The sequence below is a fragment of the Heptranchias perlo genome, chromosome 11 (assembly GCF_035084215.1).
Source record: "Heptranchias perlo isolate sHepPer1 chromosome 11, sHepPer1.hap1, whole genome shotgun sequence".
In the NCBI taxonomy this organism is placed as follows: Eukaryota; Metazoa; Chordata; class Chondrichthyes; order Hexanchiformes; family Hexanchidae; genus Heptranchias; species Heptranchias perlo.
Window position 1 is genome coordinate 35,033,059 of NC_090335.1, and position 25,246 is coordinate 35,058,304.

General features: G+C 45.4%; 1 protein-coding gene across 1 annotated transcript in view; it reads right to left on the reverse strand.

The window, feature by feature from the left end:
- Positions 1 to 24,950, reverse strand: part of pdk3a (pyruvate dehydrogenase kinase, isozyme 3a) — a 72,240-nt gene extending 47,290 nt beyond the window's left edge. Inside the window, exon 1 of the mRNA XM_067992812.1 lies at positions 24,224 to 24,950. Coding sequence (XP_067848913.1) covers positions 24,224 to 24,329 — 106 coding nt within the window. The 5' untranslated portion in view covers positions 24,330 to 24,950. The remainder of the gene's footprint in view (positions 1 to 24,223) is intronic.
- Positions 24,951 to 25,246: the final 296 nt, after the last annotated feature.

The following is a 25,246-nucleotide window of genomic DNA, read 5'->3' on the forward strand; positions in this document are numbered from 1 at the left end:
CTCCCCCACAAGTGGAAACATTTTCTCTCTGTCTACCCTATCAAACCCTTTCATAATCTTTCTGCGTTCAGGATCATTTGGACTTGCTTTGCATGAAACAGCCCAGAAGAAAGCAAGCCTCATCTTTCATGGCACATCCACTGGAGTAGATTTTGAGAGTTCTCTGAAAGTGACTGATACCATGCACGTTCTTTCTACATTAGTTCAGTATCCGATATGAATGATCTTATTGGGAGTTTACTACCAAGTTTGAACCATTTAAGAATAAGCTGTACAAAGCGAAAAGAAAGAACTTTCATTTATATGGCACCTTTCGTGTCGTCAGGGCATCCGTTGCAAACCAATGAATTACTTTTGAAATAGTCACTTGAAACAGCAGCCAATTTGCACACAGCAAGGCCCCACAAACAGCAATAAGAGAAATGACCAGATAATCTGTTAGAGTGGTGAAGGTATAGCACAAGCCATGATATTCCAGGACAAAGCAGCCCGCTTGATTGGCACCCCATCCACCACCTTAAACATTCACTCCCTTCACCACTGGCGCATCGTGGCTGCAGTGTGTACCATCTACAAGGTGCACTGCAGCAATTCGCCAAGGTTTCTTCGACAGCAACTCCCAGACCTGCAACTTCTACCACCTAAAAGAACAAGGGCAGCAGACGCATGGGAACAACACGACCTGCACGTTTCCCTCCAAGTCTCACACCATCCTGACTTGGAAATATATCACTGTTCCTTCATCGTCGCTGGGTCAAAATCCTGGAACTCCCTTCCTATCAGCACTGTGGGAGTACCTTCACCACATGGACTGCAGCGGTTCACGAAGGCGGCTCACCACCACCTTCTTAAGGGCAATTAGGGATGGGCAATAAATGCTGGCTTTGCCAGCGATGCCCATATCCCATGAATGAATTTTTAAAAATCAATTACTGTAAATACCTTCCCCAGTGTAGCAGTAAAACCAGTGAAGCACACATATAAGAATTTACTTTCAATTGTGAAAATAACTGTTTTGCAACTGTCTGATTTAACAGATCCCACCAACACAATTTTAGGCGGAAAACTTAACAATTACAATAGGTCATACATGCAAACACCTCCATTATACTTCATTGAATTATGTTCCCAAATTTTCAAATTAAACCAATGTTATGTTATTATGTTATATCAGAAGTTACACCATGGAAAGTTTGGCATTTAGAACTTTTGAAGGTTGTTAATGGAAATGATAAAGGTTACTTTAATACTAAGTCCTCAACTGCAGCCTAAATGATAAATTAAATTCCTCAATATGGAATTAACAGAGGAGATTATGAAGTATACACAAAAGCAAAGTTTAATCCTTTGGACCAGACTTATTTTGTGAACAGAGCCATCTGAAATCCCTTCAGACACAGTATAAACGATGACCAATTTTATACCAAAATCTATTGCACTTTGCCCTGATTAAATCTACTAATGTAGCTACTTCTGTCATTCACAAGAGTAACCCAGGATACAAACACCACGCATTCCTGAAAAGCAAGGTGACATTTGCAACCTGATCACTGTACTGAAGGTCAATGCTTCACTGCAAATTTGTTTACAGCAACTAAAGTACAATATTTATTACAAACTAATATCATATCCAGTAAGTGTTGTGCAGATATTACATTGGTTTTACCGATCAGATTTGTAAAAAAAAATCTGATCTAATAACTCAGCAGATTACAGATTTGTATAGTCAGTCTGGGGTGGTTATAATAAATGCTGCATGAAATCTTTCAATGAACTGTTTCCTTCCTCTACAATGCAAAATAACTAATGCTGTGTAGTGGTATTATTAATAATGTACTACAGAAATAAATTACATTTTGTAAGGCGTGGTTAAAGTAAATATTCCAGCAGGTTTTATGTTAGAATAGGGAGGTAGAGCATTCATCCAAATTGAGTTTCCCCATTTCAGCATAACACACATTATAATGTTAGATTCCTTACCATAGACATGGCATTCCTCACTGTTTGAAAGAAGTTTAACATCTAGATACAAATTGGAATTGTTCTCTAAGATTCTTGCAAATGGCATTCTGCAATGACTACTGGGTCTTCTGAGTCAAGACAAGAGAACTGCCAGACTTTCAACTACAAATGGTATTTTGACTATGCGAGTTAGCTTGGCTCAACTCATAGCATACTTGCCTTGGAGTCAGAAGATCATGCGTTCAAACCCCATTCTAGGACTTGACCATACTATCTAGAATGATACATCAGTACAGTACTGAGGGAGTGCTGCATTACCTTTCGATGAAACATTAAACCACACAGGTGGACATATGAGATCACATGGTACTATGTGAAGAGCAGGAAGTTCTCCCAGTGTCCTGGCCAACATCTTCCCTCAACTAACACCACCCAAAATGAGTAACTGGTTATTCGTCTCACTTTCTGTTTAGTGGGACATTGCTGTGAGCAAATTGGCTTTCAAGTTTTTTTTTGCATTTACTCATTTAACATCGACTGCACTTTAAAAGCAATTGATTGGCTATGCAGCACTTTGAGATGTCCTGAGGACATAAATGCCAATTCCTTTTTTTATGTCTTCTAGCAGAGCTCTAACATGAGTTCTCTCAGTTGTGGTACTGTGCGTATGTAGACTTCAAGTCAGCATTCGACTCAGTGAATCATGAAGCTCTACTGAAAATTTCAGAAGGCATTGGCACATCTCAACCAACTCCAGATGAAGTTGATTATTAGAGTTACGGTCAATGATCATAATTCTTCTAATCAACTGTAGCGCAAAAGTGTCCTCATACCCTCTCCCTTATGTGGACTAATGAGACTGCCAAATACATCTAGGGAAGTGTCACCAACTCACACTGCTCAGGCTCAAAATCTCAGAACTTAAGAAGGAGATAGAGATAACCTGACACATCAGGGACAAAGAGAAGTTTTTAGGGGAAGAGTTAGAGAAGATATTCACACCGATGAGAGATAAGCAGAAGGCAGTGAAGGAGGAAAATGGGTGACTATCCAAGGAGCAAGGAAAGAGAGGAAGGAAAAGTTAGAACAGGAGCACATAGAACAACTTATGCTCTCAAACAGATTTGAAGCTCCAGGTTCCTGTCAGGTAGTCATCAAATATCAATATCACCAACAAACAACAGATGGCTACATCCAAACAGGGAGTTTGCTTATGCAATGGCAAAATGGTTAAATAGGGTAGTGACAAGGTATTTAAGCTAGGATTGGGGGTAGGGGGAGGAGAGAGAGAAAGAGAGAGAGAGAGAGAGAGAGATGGGAAAATTAAACCAATCAGGTTCAGCTAATAGTGAAGGGAGAAGTAGATGAGGATAATATTCATGCAGAGAACAATTTACCAAAAGGAATATGGAATAGAGGAATAAAATCAAACAGACCAGTTATAAGTGGGAAGAAGACTCAAGTAAAGGTAACGTATTCAAAAACAGTGGGAAAAGGAGAATTTTAAAAAGGCAAAAAAGATTAAAATACATGTATTGCAATGTGCAAAGTGTGGAAAATAAACTGGGAGAGCTAAAAGCAATTATTTTACAGGAAGGTCTAGACTTAATAGCGTTAACAGAAACCAAGCTGCAAACTGGACAAAAATGGAAAATAAACATAGCTACATATACTTAGGAGGGATAGAAAAGATAAGGAGATGGAGTGGCAATTTTGGTAAAAGAGAGAATACAAGCTGTACAGAGTGTTGATGTAGACAATGAAGGGGCACAGACTCAAACATAAGAAAGGACATATTACAATAGTAGGGGTGTATTACAGACCTCCAAATTGTGGAAAGGAAATGGAAGTGGAAATTTGGGGCTCGAATTTAGCAGGCCTGCGGGTTCCCAGCGGGTGGTCCTCCGGGAGCGTCGAAAACGCGGACGGGTAATTGTGTGCGTCCCCCACGCGATCGCGGGATAATTGGACCCATTAAGGCCTGCTTCCGGGTTCTGCGCTCCCCAGCTGCGTGCCGGCCGGCTGCGCATGCGCAGTACCGTCGACGCGATGTAGGAGCTCCAGTTAAAGGGGCAGTCTCCCAAAGCCCCTCCTGCTGCAAGCAAGAGGTCTGGGAGAATGGCTCAACCAAGGGGAAAGGCTGCGCCCCGTTTTTCAGATCTGGCACTGCAGCTGATGCTGGAGGGCGTGAGGAGGAGGAGGGAAACACTCTTCCCTGAGGATGGGCGCAAGTTCCCTGCCGCCGCAACCAGGAAGGCATGGGCAGAGGTGGCGGCGGAGGTGAGCAGCAGGGGCAACACCCCAAGGACTTGGGAGCAGTGCCGCAAGCGCTTCAATGACCTGACTAGGTCTGGCAAGGTGAGTACACCAACGCACCCTCCCACATCCCGTCCCCACCATCACGCCAAGCAGATCACAACCCCCTCCTGCACAGCCACCACTGCGCTCCATCAGCAATCCTCACAGCCACTCATTCACCATCCTCGCCGTGCACGCAAGTACCCACCGTCCCTGACCCCACCCGAACACTACCACACACCCCAATCCCCATGCAATGGGATGGGCACGTGGCCCACACTTCCTCCCATCCGTTCCGCGCCACGCTCAACCCAACCACACCGATGCTCGATGCGTCTCACGATGCAAGACGCACCCACTCACACATCTGTGTTTTGCCTTCACAGGAGAAGAGGAGCAAGAACAACCGCGAAAGGGCACGCACCGGAGGTGGTCCGCCGCAAGTGGTGGAGCTCACCGACGCAGAGGTGGAGGCGCTCGACCTCGCCCGCACGCGACATTGCCTGTCGGTGGCCGATGGCGAGTGTGTCGCTGCCGAAATGGGCGGTAAGGGAAAGCTGACACTCAACACCCATGATCGCGAGTGACCGTATCATCACCTGCCATCAGGCGCACTGTCAAGTTGGTCCACATGCCTCAAAGTGCCCTCTGTTCTCTTGCAGGTGCGTCTTTGGATCAAGCGAGCATGGAGGGCGATTCCTCAGAGGACATGGCGGTCTCTGAGGGTGCATCGTCACATCAGAGCCAACCATCCACCAGCGCAGAGACACGCACCTCGGTGGGTCCCCCTCGCCAACTAGTTGGGGTAGCACTTGGTGAGTCACTGCGCACGAGTGAGCATGAGCAGACCCTGGTGGCAGGGGCAGCCGCGGAGGGTCCGCGACGGAGGGAGCACTCATCTCCAGGCTCTGCTCAGCCGGACCCAGATGCTGAACCCAGGGGGCCACCAGAGAAAAGGAGAGTCGTCGAGGGCCACCAGCTAATTGCTGAGGTGCTGGCAGAGGTGCCGCGCGCATTGTCCACAATAGCGCAGGCGATGGAGGAGTCCACCTCCTGCATGTGGGCATTGGTGGCGCAGGCACAGGAGGGTACCGACGACACAGTGTCGCAGGTAGGTGCGGGACTGTCTGCGGTGGAGGACAGGCTGGCCTCCCTCGAGCGTCACGCACAGCTCCACTTCGAGTCCTTGCAGGCCCTCACAACGTCTGTACGGATTCAGGGTGAGCAACATTCCGACGCCACCAACAGGCTGAGGGATACACTAGGGGTGGCCTTGCAAGGCCTCACACATGCCATCCAAACTGCCGTCCAGCAGGGTGGAAGGGGTGATGTGGGCCGAGGCCAAGAGAGGGATGATGGTGACCGGGGACATGGAAGCGGGGACGCCTCTCAAGGCGTCCCCACGTCCCACCCGTCGCCCACCTCTCAACCAGCACCCGCAATGGTGCCTCCTCTCCAGGTGGCCGAGTCTGCCCCTGCCCCGGTGCAGGAGGAGCAGTCTGTGGAGGTGCCCTCACGGGCACCGAAACCCAGGGGCCGTCCGCCAAAAGCATCTACCCGGTCAAGGCAAGAAGACGAGCAACCTGCCACTACCTCTGCTGGAGCCACAGGGGTAGCACCACGTAGGGGTTCCCGGAGAAGAATTCCAAAGGCCTTATAATCACAAAGGGAATACACCAGGGTGTTTATTATTTTGTACTTTGTTTCTTAAATGATGTCACATTCCACATATTAAATAGTCTATTCTCACCACTCCTGCCACCTCTCGTCCATTCTTCCGCGGCTTGTGCAGTAGTTGCGTTCCGTGGAGGCCATCATGACGGCGAACACCTGCTGCCACCCATTGGGCACACTGCTGTGGGTGCAGGATTACTGGCAGCACTCTTCAGTGGAGGGGGCTGGTATGGCCGCTCGCATGTGCAGGTGAGGAGATGCGAGCGCCTCGCAGTGTCTGACTCTAGGAGAACCGTTGACGTATGAGTGCGTCCCTGGCCCGGCGACCATCCCGGTGAGTCGCGGCTCGGCGCATGGGTCGTCCAACATCCTCGGGCGCGTCCTCCTCCTCCTCCTCCGCCTCCGCCTCCTCCTCCTCCTCCTCCTCGCCCTCGCCTTCCTCAATGTGGGTGGCGGGTGTGGATGGGGCCTCCTCCAGCGGCACCCCTCTCTGTTGGGCCATGTTGTGCAGGGCACAGCAGACAACTATGATTCGTCCCACTCTGAATGGTGTGTATTGGAGCGCTCCCCCAGAACGATCAAGGCACCTGAAGCGCATCTTGAGAAGCCCTATGGTCTGCTCAATTGTAGACCTGGTAGCAGTGTGGCTGTCATTGTACCGACGCTCCGGCTCGGTGATGGGGTTCCTCAGAGGTGTCATGAGCCACGTGTGGAGGGGATACCCCTTGTCGCCGAGGAGCCAGCCGTTGCCGGCGTTGGGTGCCTGCAGGATGGGCGGGACGGCGGACTCCCTGAGGACGAAGGCATCGTGGCAGCTGCCGGGGTATCTGGCGCACACGTGTAGGAATCTCTGGCGGTGGTCACAGATGAGCTGGGCGTTCATGGAGTGATACCCCTTCCTGTTGATGAACAGCCCTGGCTCATGCGGAGGTGCCCGTATTGCGATGTGGGTGCAGTCGATTACACCCTGCACCCGTGGGAAGCCGGCCATGGCATGGAATCCAACCGCCCTCTCCATCTGGCTGCGCTCGTCCATGGCGAAGTTGATGTAGTGGGAGGCCCTGCGGAACAACCCATCGGTGACCTGCCTTATGCACTTGTGTGCAGAGGACTGACAGACCCCGGTGATGTCCCCGGTGGCACCCTGGAAGGAACCGGATGCGAAGAAGTTGAGGGCAGTGGTGACTTTGACGGCGACAGGTAAGAAGATGCTGCTTGGTCCATCAGGGAGCAGCTCGTCGTTAAGGAGGCTGCAGATGTCGGCGACTACCTGGCGATTGACTCTGAGCCTCCGTATGCACTGCTCCTCGGAGAGGTCCATGAAGCTGAGCCTCGCTCTGTACACCCTGTGCGGAGGGTAGTGCCTCCTGCGACGCATCTCTCTCTGCGGTTGCCCTCCCTCCTGCTGTGCAGGTGGGTGTGCCGCAGCACCGTGTTGGGGGGCCCCACCTCTCCGAGGCGGACGGCGTGGACTGTGAGGCTGCTGGGGCTGGTCATCCTGTTCGTCCTCCGACGATGTCAACGCACCACCCATCTGGCAGGTGTTGGTGTGAGGGGTTGTGCAGGGTAGGTGGGTGGGTCCTCGGACTGGGGCTGCGGTTTCGTGTCGGTCTGTCCTCTGGCTTGGCGGGGGTTGGTGGAGGGCAGGGGTTGCCCTATGTGACGCGGTGGCCTCCTGCGTGGGTGAGGGCGCTCCCCCGTGGAGCGCACCTTGGCACCTGGCACAGGCTGCTGGCTGCAACACGCCTGGTTTGAAGGGTCCTGTTTCCCCCAGTGTGGGAAACTGACTGCTTTGACCGTAAAATCCCACACTTCCTCTTTTGACAGCTGCTTCAGCTCATTAACTGACCACAACAAGCAAGTTAAGTGCTCTCAAGTGGAACCCCGCTGGCTTTAATTGCCTGCGGGATTCCCACCAGCGGGGCTTGCGCGCGCAGCCCCGCACGTCAGCGCGGTACCCGGAAGTGGCCGGGATTTCGTCCGAATCCGGTCACGTGATCGGAGATCGGGATTTTCGGGGCCCCCCCGCTGGAAACCCGCAGGTAACCCGACCCTAAAATCGAGCCCTTGCAGTCAGGTTAGAGGCATGAGTAGGAATAACAAAATTATTGCTCTGGGAGATTTTAATTATCCACTTATTGACTGGATAGAAAATGGATAAATGGAGAAAATGGAATGGAATTCCTAAAATCAGTACTGGACTCCTTCCTCAAGCAGTATGTTTGTAGGCCTACAAGGGGGTAGGCATTGCTAGATCTGATTATGAGTAATAAAATAGATCAGCTGAATCTGGGTGAGTACCGTGGAAGTAGCGACAAAAATAAAATAAGATTTAAGATCCAACTAGAAAGGGAAAAAGTCAGTACAAAAACTAGGACACCAGATTGGATTAGGGCAGATTTTAGAAGATGAGGAGTGAGCTAGCTGAGGTGAGGTGGAAGAACTTGGCACACAGGATTGTACAGCAACAGTGTGATTTAAAAAAAAATTGCAATGGTATATTGTATTAAAAAAGGAAACTGCTAGTAGTTTTAGGATGCCATGGAATAAAGGTTAGAAAGCAAGCCTTCTAATTTTCCACAAGACCTTCGCTTGTACCATAATGGATACTTGGAACCTGCCTTGTGGTGAACTGTAGGTGCAAACTCTTATCCCATTACCCTGATATACGATGTTCGGGTGAATGAATGCAGCATTCTATTATTAAATAATGACGCATTAATTCAACTGAAGAACAAATATGAATTTTTAGTGAACATTTTTGTAACCAAGGTATATCTGTTAAACCTACTTTAATACATAGATGAGGAGGAGCCAGTGTTACATTTTTGATTCATTTTTAATTCTGTTTTTGTGACAGTTAACAACTTGAAATTTATCATCTAATGTTTTTTTTGACCAATTAAGAATTTAAGAGTCATTCAATTTACAGGCCCTTTATCAGGAATTAATGATGGCTGGCCTGCCAATCCAAATCCAAAATACTGTCATATGCTATTAATGGATCAGGCAAGAAGCCAAAAAGTAGCAAACTCAATTTGGATCACTAGGTTTCCCTATAGTTTTGGGGGAGGATGTCTGTTTACAAGGAAAAATCATTTGCTGCTATATAGGAAATTGAATGTACAGCAAATATCTTCACTGATACGTCTCCTCACCGTGCCTGGAAACTGATGCTTTTGGCATAAAAGAATACTAGATTCCAAAAAGATACATATTTATTTTAAGCCCTCAAAATCTCAAGATCAAATTACAGGTAATGAACTTATATGCAAAATTAAAACTGGTTTATTCCAGTATGTACTCCAGTATGTAATCTATTGACCAATAGATTAGCCACTAGCCACATGTAACTAATTGGGAATCCAGATGTGGTTAATTGCATTTTTGATTAGTAAATAAAAAGAGTAATAGACACCATCATTGGACATGTGATCTCAATACTCATTCGCACGGCGTATGCATGTATACTTTAAACTTGCTGTGCGTTTGTTGGTAAAATGGTAAGACGAAAAGCAGAGTGTGCAAGTATTTTTTGATTGTTGTGTGCGCTTTACTTCCTTGGTTACTGCTTATTGTTATCTGCTAAAATGTTGTACAACATGGGTGAAAATTCTGGACTTCAGCACTTTGGAAACACCAGCAATATTGTATGGAAAGGGGAGCAGTCATCGTTGTCAGCTCGAGCAATTGGAATAATCGCTCCAAGGCCAGCAGAAGAAAGCAAGCCCAACCAATAATAATAATGGAATTCGACCCTTGATCACTTGTACTATAATTTTTATATTTGTATGACATAAGGCTAATAAAATATCAGAAGTCTAGCTCTTACTAGTTGCATTTTTACAAGCAAACATTTAGACAGGGATGGGTACATATGTTTTTATGAATATGGATAACGAGAAGGTAGAAACAGGTTAAATATGACAAGATAATCTAAAAGAAATCAGGACGTGATAAGGGGAAAAAAGGAAAATATAACATACCAAGAAAATCCAAACTAAAATGTATATATTAATGCAAAGAGTATAACAAAATTGGGAAATTGGATTCATAGATTAAAATAGCAAATGATGACATAATAGCAGCAACTGAAATGTAGCAACTGGTGGGTCAGGATCAGCAATTGAATGCATTTGGGTATAAAACTTTCAGGAGGGATGGGTAAAGAAGAAAGGCAGAACAGTCAGTGGTCTTAACTCAAGACCATATTGAAATTCTCATGCTCTAGTGCTTTGATAAATGGCCCAAACTGCATCCCTTGGGATTTAGTTTAGGAATAGCAAGGATTGGTCACATTATTGAAAGTATATTATAGGCCATTGAACACTGGAAAGGAAATAGAGGATAAGAACATAAGAAATAGGGGCAGGAGTTGGCCATACGGCCCCTCGAGCCTGCTCCACCATTCAATAAGATCATGGCTGATCTTCTACCTCAACTCCACTTTCCCGCCCTGCCCCCCTTCATTCCCTTGGTTTCCAAAAATCTATCGATCTCAGTCTTGAATATACTCAATGACTGAGCATCCACAGCCCTCTGGGGTAGAGAATTCCAAAGATTCATAACCCTCAGTGAAGAAATCTTTCCTCATCTCAGTCCTAAATGGCCGACCCCTTACCTTGAGATTATGACCCCTAGTTCTGGACTCTCCAGGCAGGGGAAAACAGCCTCTTAACATCTAAGGATGAAATTTGTAGACATACTAGAGAGGTGTGTAGTAACAATAGATTTACAATTGTAGGATATTTAAATTATCCAAACACAGACTGGGATGAGGAAAATGCTTATGGTGAAAAGGAATTTTTTTTGCTGTGTGTTCAGGACTGTTTTCTCAGTCAATGAGATGCTACTCAATAAGGAAAAGAGCACTGCTTGACTTGGTTCTGGGTGATGAAATAAGAGCATGTATCTCACTTAAAAAGTACAGGAACATTTGGGAAGCAGTGACCACAATATAATTAGATTCTGTGCAAGAACAGAAAAGGAAACAAAGGAGCAAGTCAGAGTGGTGAGGGGATGGGACATTCAGTTGGAGAAGATCATTCTGTTAGGGTGAATAAAATCAATTTGCTAGGGAATAGGGACAGTGGAGCTTGGTAAGGATGGGAGTGCATAATCTAGTGCACAAAAAGACATGGGCTGCAGGGTTTTGGATTTACTAGAGTTAAATGGATACAGAGGTGAAGCCGGTTTGGAAGGAATTCAAAAAAAGTCAATCCTTGTCATAATCATAGAATGATATAGCACAGAAGGAGGCCATTCGGCCTATCATGCCTTTGCTAGCTCTTTGAAAGAGCTAGTCCCACTCCTCTGCTCTTTTTCCATAGCCCTGCACAGTTTTCCCCTTCAAGTATTTATCCAATTTCTTTTTGAAAGTTACTACTGAATCAGCATCCACCACCCTTTTAGGCAATGCATTCCAAATTACAACAACTCACTGCGTGGAAAAAATTCTCATATCGCCTCTGGTTCTTTTGCCAATTACCTTAAATCTGTGTCCTTTGGTCACCGACCTGTCTGCCACTTGAAACAGTTTCTCTTCACTAACTCTATCAAAACCGTTCATCATTTTGAACACTTCTATCAAATCTCCCCATAACCTTCTCTGATCTAAGGAGAACATCTCCAGCTTTTCTACTCTCTCCACATAACTTAAATCCCACATTCCTGGTACCATTCTAGTAAAGCTCCTCTGTACCCTCTCTAAGCCTTGACATCCTTCCTAAAGTGTGGTTCCCAGAATTGGACACAATACTCCAACTGGGGCCTAACCAGTGATTTATAAAGGTTTAGCACGACTTCCTTGCTTGGCTAGCAGTTGAATACAGAATTTATCCTACAAGCAAAAGGAACTGAATAAATCCAGAGTATCATGGACCTGATTGTTGCTCCTATTCAGGTGTGCAGTAAATTTTGTACTCAATAATTTACACTGACTGTTTAAATAAATGCAGTATAAAATACAAATATTGCAAGATTACTATAATGATTTTGATTCAGCCTGGGTCATTGTAAAACATCTTTGTCTAATGTCTCCCATTCTTTATGTAAAAGAATTATATCTCCTCCCTTGAAGATTTTGTTAGTCAGCCTGAAAATCCCATTGGTCGGGGTTTAAATTGGAAATCATGGGCAAGTAGAGCCACAGCAACCCTATGCTTTAATAACTTGTCAGGGAGTTAGAAATTTCAACTAATTCCATGAGATTTTGGCACTGTAATTAAAAGAACATAAATAAATGTCATCAGTGGTGGCATGAGATCTTACTTCTAATTACCAGTAACAATTCAGATTTTTTTTTCACAAAATGTCAGCTTTAAAGCAGATGTATTTGCAGTGGTAATTAGTCAGAAATAGAAGTTTAGGCCAGCCTATGACATGCTAATTAGAAGCATTGACAGAAACAGTACTGGACATCCAAAATAAGTTATGCAAACAAATCCACTGAATAAGAAACACTCTTGACATTTCAGACAAGTGATATGAATTCTCGGTTTGTACAACGTTCCTACCTTTGTATTGAACTAAATACATTAGAGTAGAACAAGAGGATCGAAATGTTCCAAGTTTTAAAAAAACAATTCAAAGTAAATGTCAGTTTATATTTTATTAACAAAACCTAGGTATCCAAATAAATACTTCAAACCTTAGCACAGGAAGTTTTAAAAAAACTTTTGAAATTTGTTTTTGTTGTTGAAAATTAAATGGTCAACAAGGAGTCCAAATGCAAATCGTCCCATAGGAGTCAGAGTCAATTACGTCTTAATGCGCAAGTATATTCTACTTAGAGCGCCATTATTCTGAAAGTCTTAAATGGAGCTCTCTGAACTTCTTAGTGTCTTATCGTATCTTGCTGCCCCATTTTATGCTTCATCCTGAATGGGGACAATGGATTGTGGCCAGCATTATCCCATTTGCAAAGTCACAGATAGAGTCCTACGTAAAACATCTGCTCGATGTTTGCTCTACCCAACAGAAAATGAGACAACAAGTTGTGTTTGAGACACACATTGGGGCAGAAATTGCTTGCAAAATAGCGGTGAGCTCAGCAGTGCTTATCATTGTTAGTGGCGAAATGGAGGAGCATGATCTGGCGCTCGCACATGCGCAGTGAAACGCGGAAATCCGGGATCTTACTCCTACCGGTTTGTCGGCTATATGACAGCTTTGAATTAAAGGGATATCACCCGCTGCAATCAGGAAAATCATTGAAAAAGTGCCAACTTGCTCATCTGCCCACCTGGAAAGTAACTGGTATCACCACAAAACAGGTACGCTTAAAAATACCAGATCTAAACTAAACTTTAATGACTGCCAAACAACTAAAAATTAACTTTTAAAAATGTGGAGTCTCATTACTCCTTATTTTAATTGTTTTTGATCATTAAATGTTTTTTAAATTGAAACTTTTTTTTTTACTTTTCCCTTCTGTCTCTTATTTAATTGAATTATTTCTTACCCTCTTTTTTCCCCCCACAGTCTATAACTGTTTTACAACGATTTTAATGTTGCACCTTTCACTTCCTGGTTTTAACGTTGGAAACTTGCAGAGTTACGCAGCTTGTCAAAAATGCTGCAAGCTGATTGGTCGAGGGGCGAGTGTAATCCTCTCGCTTCTCCCAGGGTCCTAGCTTCACTTGAACTGATGCTGGGCTCTTCTCCGTGGAAGTGCCCAAAGAGAACAGTATAAATCTATGGAGCGGCGAGCACTGTTGGTTCGCCGCTCCAAGCAATTTCTGTCCATTAGTTATGTATATTGTCATCTTTCTTAAAACAAGGGACATCACCCGCTACATTAAAACAAGAAGATGGGCTCTAAATTGGGCCACATAGAGCCCGGTGTGTAGGCACTACACGGACTCCTAAGGATCCAACATGGCGTCTGGAATTCACGCTCACACTTCCAGTGTGATGTGCGCCCAACGCCATATCGTTAAAGGTGTTTGCGCACGCACAGGTAACGAACACCGGCACCATGCACCTTGTAAAGTAGGGAGAATATGTGGTAGATCAGTGTGCAATGCTGATTTAAAGGGACAGATACGATTTTGGAACTCAACACTCTAGCCAACGCACTGTCTTAACCTCGCACAACTGAACACGTCTTCGACTGCCTGGAGGACCCCCCACCAGTGCTATTTAAAGGGAGCATGCAGGCGTTGCAGGATTATTGCTTCTGGCTGCTGATGCATTTGTCCCTGTTTTTGGAGGTCTCCTATACTTGAAGAAAGTTGCAATGTTATATAGAGTGTGGTTTGGCTGGTCCTGCATTACTGTTGGTGGCATTTAAAACAGTGTGCTGAACAAGGTTGCTGCCCATCCATGGGTGGTTTGCTAGAGCTCCCGTTGGGCATTTTACACAACTGGGAACATGCAGAGAGGCCACACAGAGCAGGTCAAGCTGCGAAAAGAGGAAGGAGGAGGAGGCAGAGCAGGAGGCCATAACCAATGATGGCCTTCAGGGACCAATTCTCTTACCTCAACCTGAGTGAAGATCAGTTCAGCCGACAGCTGCAGCTCACAAAAGAGGTTGTGATCGAGATTTGTCAACTGCTGCAGCCTCAGAGCAGGGCAAGAACAGCATCGCCTGTGGCTGCGCAGGTAACCCTAGCGCTGAACTTTTATAGCTCTGGATCCTTTCAGGCTGCTGCTGGCGATATATACAACATCTCGCAGTTTGCAGTGCACTATTGCATAAGGGAGATCACAAAAGCTCTGTACGAGCTGTGCAACAGATTCATCACATTCCCTCTTGACAGAGAGGAGCAGAATGAGTGAGCAGGAGGGTTTGCTTGCATTGCAGGCTTCCCCATGGTGCAGGGTGCTATTGACTGCACGTATAATTGCCATGCGTGCTCCACATCTCAACTCGGCCATCTTCATGAACTGAAAGGGGTCCCACTCCCTCAATGTGCAGCTGGTGTGCGTCCACACACAGCGTATCATGCAGGTCAATGCCTGCTACCCTGGCAACAGTCATGATGCCTTCATTATGCGGCAGTCCAACGCCCCTCCTATTTTTCAACCAGCACAGCAAGTCAAAGGCTGGCAATTGGGCGACAAGGGCTATCCCCTCATGAAGTGGCTCATGACTCCAGTCAGAAATGCACGCACACGTGCAGAGCAGGTCTACAATAAGAGCCATGCGGCCACACAAAACATCATTGAGCACACCATAGGCGTCCTACAGCAACACTTCCGCTGCCTGTTCTGGAGGAGCCCTGCAGCACTCAGCTGAGAGGGTGTCAAGATTTGACGTTGTGCTGCAAGCTGCACAACCTTGCCCTTGTGAGAAAACAGCCCTTGCCATCGCCTATTCGGCGAGACCCTGAGCCAGAGGCAGAGGAGGAAGAGGCAAGGGGGCAACAAGGTGCACAGGCCCTGTCTGTCAGGGCTCACTTATTAATGAGCGATATCAGTAATCTCAACGACACCTCCCAAGTCACCAAAAGTCCTACACTCCTCACCTTTCCTCTCCCACATGACCATCAAATTGTCCTCTATATGATTACAAATTGCTTCCTCCCGCAGCTCATTGCGTAAATAAAAAATTGCCAAAATACATATTTATAACGTTACTCATTAACTCAAGTATACACATTGCACTATTCACCCTTGTGCATTCCCTCAGTCCCTGTCGTCCAAGTGCTTTTGCCTTTCCTAGAGCTCCTACGAGATGCATTCCCAGTGGTTGGAGCATGGGTAGTGGAAGGCTGTTGATCATCAATTGAGGAGCGTGCAGACAGTTGTGGAGGACGACCTTGAGCAGCTCTGGGTTGGGAGGGCCCGGCTTCAGATGGCATCATCTCGGCATGGGCTGCAGCAGTCTGGCCTGGCTGGCTGACAGGCAACAGCAAGGGCACTGGTGGCAGCAGGAATGCTGTCATCCTGAGAGAGGACAGCAGGTTCGTCTGCCATGGCACCACTGCCACTCGCACGGAGCGGCACCTCAGCACTCCAGATGATCTGCTGGACAACAGATCCCTGGAGTGCTTTAATGCCCTGGAAGCCCCGTTCCACAGTGGAACCCAGACCAGTCTGAGCCTGTAACGCAGCAGTCTGAGCTCCAAATGCACCAGTTTGACCTTGGATGGCAGATGTCTGTGATGTAATGGAAGCTGTAACATCGGCCATCAGGTGCTGCATCATGGTAGGTTCCACAGGTGTGCTGATGGAGGTGACCACCCATTCCACGTGGGAAAGGATAGGCTCCGAGCTCTGCGCAAAGTCCTGTGCCAAGTTCGAGGTGGGAGATGTGGGAAACGAGAAGGAGAATTAGGTATGCAGAGACCCTCATCATTGAAACCTCCAGCATAGTCAGTGGCCACGGCTGCAGCGATGGCCCGCCCAGTGAAGGACAGCACTGTCTCCTCCACGGGGGTGAGGACATTTAGGCGGGCTTGTCCTCCCCCAGGTCTTTCCTGCTGCCGGATGTTATGCATCATCTTCTCCTGCAAGACAGAGGGAAGTGTGTCAGCGAGTGTCCTGCAAGGTGTTTGAGTGATGTGGCTGTCATGATTAAATAGCTGCCAGTGTGAGAGACCTGGGAGTTGTGGGTGTGTGGCTTGCAAGAGTGGTACTACGCGAACGTAAGATGCAGCATCCGAAGTGCAGCGTTGTGTACGGATGGAAAGCAATTGTTGGTGGGTGGGTGACAGGTGGTGTCGTGTGTGGAGCAGTGGTGCAGTTGGTAGGATATGCGACTTGACAGTTGAATTCACTCACCGTGACCACTTGTGTCAAATCATTGAACATTTTCCTGCACTGCATCCACACACGTGGTGCAATACTCCTGGCATTCACTTCCAGCGCCACTTCGTCCCACTGCCTTCGCAGCATGTTTCTGCAGGGCCTCCTGCCACCCTCTAGATACAGGATGGCCCGCCGTACGTCCACCAAGGCCTCTAGTGTGTCATCTGAGAACCTTGGCGCACGCTCTCTCGCAGGTCGAGACATTATTACTTCTCTTCCAACACCGATTAAATTGACAATACACTTTCTTCAGCCACAGTGCACCTCCTGTTTAAGAGGTGCAGCTGCCTTTAAGTAGTGCTGGCCATGCCCCCTATCGAGTCCCCTGCTGGTGTGTGCAGCCACTCAGCAGCGCAGGTCCGTGCAGCCACTCAGCAGAGCAGGTCCTAGATTCAATCTCTGATCTGTGCTCAATTACCTGATCTCAGCTCGGATGACAATTAGCCTCAAAACTCTTGGATTAGGGAGGGCTCTCTCTCTGATTGCTATTTATGGAAATGCCGACATTGAGCTTGGCTGCGGTGCCTCTCCTGACGCCCCCTAGAAGAATAGCCTGTGAACACTCATCATAAAGGTTTACATATAAATTATAGCCACTTGGTTAAGATATCAGGGGATAAACATTTTCTCCCAACTAGGCCATTTCAGTGGCATCACTGACAGAGAGCTTCCCCACATGTTCTGAAGGTGCTGAATGGGAAACAACGTGGACTGTAACTTCAAACAATCAGAGAGCCACCTGAACCTGGGAATCAAATTTACCAGTGACATGGGTATCCCAGGGTCAGGCGACACTCAGGCTGACCTAAAGTTATGGGACATTTTTACTACGGAGTCGCTTTGGGTCACTCAGTGTTGGCCATCTCACAGGAGCAGAATGAGAGACTCAACTTAAAAGTTTTTTTTTTAAAAAGTCAATGAGAATTCTCCTTAATTATTTTACTCTTTATAAATTTGGGTAGTTCTTTGAAAAAAATGTGCTGCCCCTGTTCTTTGCTTTTCAGATTATGGGACAACTGTGTGGAATGTACTTTGATACAATACCTAATGCATGTTACTAGTTTATTGTAAAATAAGGGCAATTCAAATATATTTGCACAATATAATTATGCAGACCAACTTTTCCTAATCCACTGTATTAACTTGTATATATGCTACAATATTTTAGGAAGCACTGGGACATCTGTGAATTGCCATAACCAAAAAATATAGCGATTCAAAGTAGATTGGAAGATAAGATTACATGACAAATTTATCACTTATTCTCAAACACCCACTAATCACCAATAAAACTTTGTTTATAAAAAAACTAAAGCTAGATTGCTTCCCATAAAGTAATGGGTGCACTGAACTTGTGCAATAGGATAATGGGGTATTACTGAGCACGTTATACAAAAAAAAGATATTATTCGTGATACTGTGTGCAAATGTCAGCCTTGGTTCAGTGGTAGCACTCTCACCTCTAAGTCAGAAGGTCATGGGTTCAAGCCCCACTCCAGGACTTCAGCACATAATCTCAGCTAACACTACAGTGCTGAGAGAGTGCTGCACTGTCGGACGTGCCATCTTTCAGATAAGATATTAAACTGAGGTGGATGTAAAAGATCCCATGGCACTTTTCGAAAAGTAACAGGGGAGTTCTCCTGGTGTCCTAGCCAACATTTATCCCTCAACTAACATGACTAAAACAGTTTAATTGGTCATTTATCTCATTACTGTTTGCAGGACTTCGCTATGTGCAAATTGGGTGCTACATTTCCCTACTTCAACTGTAAAGTGCTATGGGACATCCTGAGGACATGAAAGGTGCTATAAGTGCTATTTTGTTTTTAAAAAACTTATAATAGTAAAGAATTTTTGTAACTGTATTTCACCATTTTTAAGCTACACAAAATGTGTAACTCAGCAAATACCAAGGAATAGGTTAAAATTTGTAAACATATCTCTGGATTCAAATGACATTGGTAAATAAATTAGGTGATCTGATTTATATACATATCTGAACCACTCAATTCAGTTGTAAGTTACAGATATTTACTTTTCCACATATATCAACAATGGAATCAACACGCAAATGGTACAATTTTACAAGCAAACCACTGCCAAATGGCTCCTGGCCAATTACCAAATGTTCCCTGGATGTCAAAGGGCCGATTTTTGATTGCAGCAGACGCGGATTGTTCGAAATGCCTGCGCGATGTTGTTGGGGAGAGGCCTGATAAATTTTAAAGGTCGAGACTCATTACCATTCCGTTGGTGAGCTGCTTGCACATTTGGTGCAGTTTGCTGATCGGAGGGAGCTGAAAATCTGGTGGTTCCACTTTGGAGCCCAGCAGGTCCAGGAAAGTTATAGAGGGAGTTAATGGTCCTCCTGACTCCACAAAAATCATTCCCTCAGTACTCCACTGAAATGTCAGCCTAGATTATGTGATCAAGTCTCTGGGATGGGCCTTGAACCCACAACCTTCTGACTCAAAGGCGAGAGTGCTACCACTGAGTCATGGCTTACAACAATGTACTGTTATTTATATATGCAAGGAACACAATGGTCAGCATTTTGCATTTATGTGCTCACCAGACCCCAATTTCCCTGTCTATTAAAACCAATTAGGGGTGGGGAATCATGGCCTAGCTAGTGCACAACTGGCAAATCCCAGACATTGAATTTAAAGTCAAATTTCTTCATTGTACTTCCAAAAACCTATTAGACCAATTTGCTTAACATCGGTGATTGAGTAAGGATTCCATTATCTTTCCTAAGATGTAATAGAAATACATCTAGAAACCAAAAATATAATAAAGAATAGTCAGCACTGATTTCATATGGGAAGGTCATGCTTGACCAACCATACTGGACTCTTTGCAGAAGTAACAGAAAAAGGTAGACAAGGGTGATGCAGTAGATATAACATATTTGGATTTTCAAAAGGCCATCGTTAAAGTACTGCATAGTAGACTCACGACTAAGATCAGAGCATGTGGAGTCAGGGGACAAGTAGCAGAATGGATAGCAAGCTGGCTACAAAGCAGAAAACAGAGCGGGAGTAGGGGTTAAAGGTAGTTACTCAGACTGGCAAAGAATCGGTGCTAGGACCACAGTTGTTCACCATTTACGTAATCAATTTGGATTCAGGAATCAGAAGTACAATTTCAAAATTTGCGGACGACACTGAATTGGGGGGTAGAGTTAATACTGAGGAGGATTGCGACAAAATACAGGAAGACCATTAATAAAGCTACAGAATGGGCATGTAATTGGCAAATGAATTTCAATATAGGGAAGTGTGAGGTGGTACATTTTGGTAGGAAGAATAAGGAGGCCACATACTCCTTAGAAAATAAGAGTCTAAATGGGGTAGAGAAGCAGAGGGAGCTAGGAGGACAGATACACAAATCACTAAAAAGTAACGACGCAGGTTAATAAGGCCATAAAAAAGCAAACCAAGCACTGGGGTTGATTTCCAGAGGGATAGAAACGAAAAGCAAAGAAGTTATGTTAAACAACCCAGATAAGTGCCAGGCAATGACCATCTCCAACAAGAGAGAGTCTAACCACCTCCCCATGACATTCAACGGCATTACCATCGCCGAATCCCCCACCATCAACATCCTGGGTGTCACCATTGACCAGAAACTTAACTGGACTAGCCATATAAATACTGTGGATACAAAAGCAGGTCAGAGGCTGGGTATTCTGCGGCGAGTGACTCACCTCCTGACTCCCCAAAGCCTTTCCACCATCTACAAGGCACAAGTCAGGAGTGTGATGGAATACTCTCCACTTGCCTGGATGAGTGCAGCTCCAACAACACTCAAGAAGCTCGACATCCATCCAGGACAAAGCAGCCCACTTGATTGGCACCCCATCCACCACCCAAAACATTCACTCCCTTCACCACTGGCGCAACCTGGCTGCAGTGTGTACCATCTACAGGATGCACTGCAGCAACTCGCCAAGGCTTCTTCGACAGCACCTCCCAAACCCGCGACCTCTATCATCTAGAAGGACAAGGGCAGCAGGCACATGGGAACAACACCACCTGCGCATTCCCCTCCAAGTCACACACCATCCCGACTTGGAAATATATTGCCGTTCCTTCATCGTCGCTGGGTCAAAATCCTGGAACTCCCTTCCTAACAGCACTGTGGGAGTACCTTCATCACATGGACTGCAGCGGTTCAAGGCGGCGGCTCACCGTCACCTTCTCAAGGGCAATTAGGGATGGGCAATAAATGCTGGCCTTGCCAGCGACGCCCACATCCCATGAACGAATTTTTAAAAAAACTTGTATAGAACCTTGGTTAGATCACACTTGGAATACTGTGGACAGTTCTGGTCTCCATATTATGAAAAGGATAGAGAAGGGCTGGAGAAAATGCAAAAAAGATTTACTATGGTGATACCAGAACTGAGAGGTTATACCTATCAGAAAAAACTGAACAGGCTGGGGTTCTCTTCTAGAAAAAAGACTGAGGGGTGACCTGATAGAGATCTTTAAGAAAGGGTTTGATACAGTAGACATACAGAAGACGTTTCCACTTGCGGGGAAGACCAGAACAAGGGGCCATAAATATAAGATAGTCACTAATAAATCCAATCGGGAATTCACGAGAAATTTCTTTACCCAGAGACTAGTTAGAATGTGGAATTCACTACCACAAGGAGTTGTAGAGGTGACTAGCATAGATGCATTTAAGGGGAAGCTAGATAAACACACGGATAAAGGAATAGAAGGATATGTTGATGGGGTTAGATGAAGAAAGGTGGGAGGAGGCTCTTGTGGAGCATAAACACTGGCATGGACCTGTTGGGCCAAATGGCCTATTTCTGTGCTGTACATTCTATGTACTTCTATGTAAATGAGTGGGTCAAGTCCTTTGAAGTGGCATGCATATGCAGAGATAGTATTTCGGTAACACATATATGATGCAAAGTATTACAGGACATGGCCAAGAACAGTAAAATCTTACCATGCCATAGAGCATTCCATGGCCTTTTAATGTAGTTATACATTAGTGAGACACTACAGTTATGTGCAGTGATATATGATTTGTAATATATACAGGCTATGTTGCTTCCATAGGGGATATATTATGAAATAAAACCACAACACTGTCATTAAAATCACTTGATACAATATCACTGCTTCTCAAATCACAGGATTCGATTGCTAATATGAAACTGAACAGTTTCCTTTCCCCTCTCAAGAACTCCTCCTATACATTATATATTACAGTGAAACCTGTACAAAGGGAAATCTCCAAAAAAAGGGACACTCATTGACAGTTCCAAATAATTTACTTTATATACAATGACCATTTTGAAAACAGGAATGCCTGCAAATAAAGGACACCTGATGTAAGTACCTTAGGTGTCCCCAATTTACAGATTTCACCATATATAGAACATAACATTGTTGGTCCCCTACTTTTTTTTTAAAAAACATGATAAATGATTTGGATTCAAATGCACAGTGGGAGTGGGCCAAATTTGCCACTGACACTAAACTAGGAAGGGCAGTTGAGATTGCTGAGGCAGCCAAGGATCTCAAAAGCTGCTAGATAAAATCTGCAAATGGGCAACAATGGCAGATGAAATTTAACACGAATAAGTGTACTGGACACTGGAAAAAAAAAGAATAAGCAACATATGTGCTCTATGAATGGTATTGAACTAGCTAGGAGTTAAGTTGAAAGACATTTAGGGTGTTAGTACACTCTAGCAATGTCCAAACTGATACAAAGGAAGATAAGAAAGGTATCTTTACACTTAACCACAAATGCCAATCAAAATAAATTTCAAAGATAAAAGGGCATTCAGCTAAGTTTTTATAAAACAAAGCTCATCTATAATAGCTCACTCATCAGACAATAGCCACCTGTCCCAGCAGGAGATGCCCCTGCCTCCCAATGGGATAGCATTCACACAATTAGCTTGTGTCTACTAGTTTGCATTCTTCAACACCTGTCTTGAAAGCAATGCACAAAATGAAACATTCACTGTTTTGCAAAAGATATATAACCTAGTTAGAGTTCAAAGGGCTACTGGGCGTCAAACCAAACAACCTAACTTCACATTCCACACTACAGAAACAATAGCTTCCCTAAGGAACCACTGGCTAAAGTCCATTTTAAAAGTTTAATTTTGTTTATTTTATAACACAGAAACTCTTACAATCCAAAACAAGATGGATCCTCAGGTCCGTCACAAAAGATAGTAAAAGAATATTATATCTTAAGAACTATTTCAAGGTAGGCAACCTCGGTGTCACATTTGACCACAAGCTGATCTTCTGACCCCTTATCCTAGCCATCACAATGACCACCTACTTCCACCTCCATAACAATGCCCGTCTCTGCCCCTGTCTAAGCACATCTGCTGCCAAAAAGGAGCTGGACTAGCAACCCAGGGGACATAAGTTCCAATCTGACCATGGCAAGTTGCAAAATTGAACACAATCAGTCCCACAGCTTGGTGCTGAATCTTAATGCCCTCTGAAGTGGTCCCCACCACCTTCTCAGGGTAACTAGAGGCACGCAACATCCCAAGAACAAAGTAATGATGCGTAAATGATAAATCCCAATGTTACTACTCATCAAACCATGTGGTGGATTACTTTTTCAAATCAGGTAAGAACTGGGGTCTACCATTTGTCACTTGGCCAGTTTGGGATTAAGCGGATATAGTGATAAAGTACTAAAGCAGTTTGATTATTCGTGACAAAGCATTCTACTGCCTCCCGCAGGTGCTACTGCCTTCGGATACAGTGCCAACTTATCCCGAGGGTCATAAGTCCCTGGCCTACACGTTTGAACAGTGTTTGAACATAAAGTTTGGTCTGAAACACATACTGACTAATTTTTTTTAAAATTACGTTTCTATTCCGCATTACAAAAGTTCCGAGATGAAGTGCATCAGTTTGCGAAAGAGACTCGTGACATTCATGTCGTGGGGGTGGAAGAGGCGGGGCCATATTGTACAGTGATACGCATTTTATGAACGTAATGTCTTTTAACGTTTAATGTCTTTTACGCTGCATCGGATCTCCATCTTTTAGAACTTTCCCTTTATGGACGTGCAGGGGTACTTTGCCGCTCCCACCAGCTTTCAGCAGGCCCGGCGGGGATGTGACGGAAACACAGCTCTTCCCATCTGCTTCACCGACAACAACTCCTCTCACCACATCACCGCACAAACTGGAGCCGCCGATTACTTGCCAGGTGTTCATCTCCCGATGGAATGCACTTCTTTTGACTTTTTTAATTCACCGCCTACAGTGAACGAACGGGCAAGCCCCCGCCCTCTGCAGTGAGGAGACAAGTGTTTGGGGAACTAGCTGCAGCCATTAAAAGGACCGCCATGGGGTAAAAGCAGAGGAGCACGCACATTCCCCTGGCTCCACTCAGCTACAGAGAGAGCGCCGACACACAATAAACATCCCGTCCACCCATCGCATCTTTGTTTCCAAAATACCAACCTCTTAACATGCTCAATAACCGGGCGCGCACACACACAAATACAAACTCAACTTACCGAAATCCAGGAATTGCTTTATCGATAGAGGAGATGGGGAGAACCGAGAATAATATTCAATCTGGTTGGGAATGGGGTTTTTCATGAGAAACCTGAAAAGCCGCATGATGCTTCTATATTAAGTTTTCTGCTTTGACGAATATGATTATTCACAAAGCGAGGGTTTCAGAGCGAATCATTTATACGAGTGCTGCTGACGCCGTTCGGACCTTCTCTCTCGGTCTCCGTGCAGCCAGCAGTTTATTCCTCTCTCTCTCCCTCTCTCTCTCAGCCAGCAGTTTATTCCTCTCTCTCTCAGCCAGCAGTTTGTTATTCCTTTCTCTTTCGTCACATCAGCGGCTCGGAGCGCTCGCACACCCCTCTCCTTCACGTCCGCTTTGCCGGCAGCGAACCAGGAAGCCAATGCGCGAGTCGCTTGTTGGGGTCCGCGAGCTCGCGTTCGGTTTTTTTTAAAAGCTGCAAACGTTCCGGCTGCTGGTCGCGTGGAGCTCCCGGGCAAAAGTGACACCTGAGACCAGACACTCGTAAAGCTGTTAAATTTAACGCTTAAAATACTTTCCATCTTTCCTGTTACGGATATAGTTACTTTATAAATAGACATTTCGTGTTTATTTTCCAAAGCGTGTGTGAAAACAAAGGGGAGGGGAGGGGAATTACCGATCGACCGGCGCCCTTACTGGGAGGATATTCGGACAAGATGGAGAGAATGTCTCCGCGGTTGGTAACGTTCAGAGCTGCACTTTGTTGGGCGAGCAGGGCTGGCTGTAAAAAATGTGAGGGAGGGATTCTCGATAGCAAACTCTCAAGGTGCCTTTCGTTTTTAAAACGGATACAAGTCAAAATAGTGCCATCAAGAGGCTCTGGTCGCGACACTCAGTTTCTGGCTCCGCCACAAGCACTCTGCCCCAGAACTTGTCACACAGCCTTCATCTAGACATGGGCACAAGAGGAAAGGCGAGAGCAACTGCCTTTGACGTCAAGGTCACATTTGAAGTGTACTACATTGAGGAGCCTTAGAAAAAA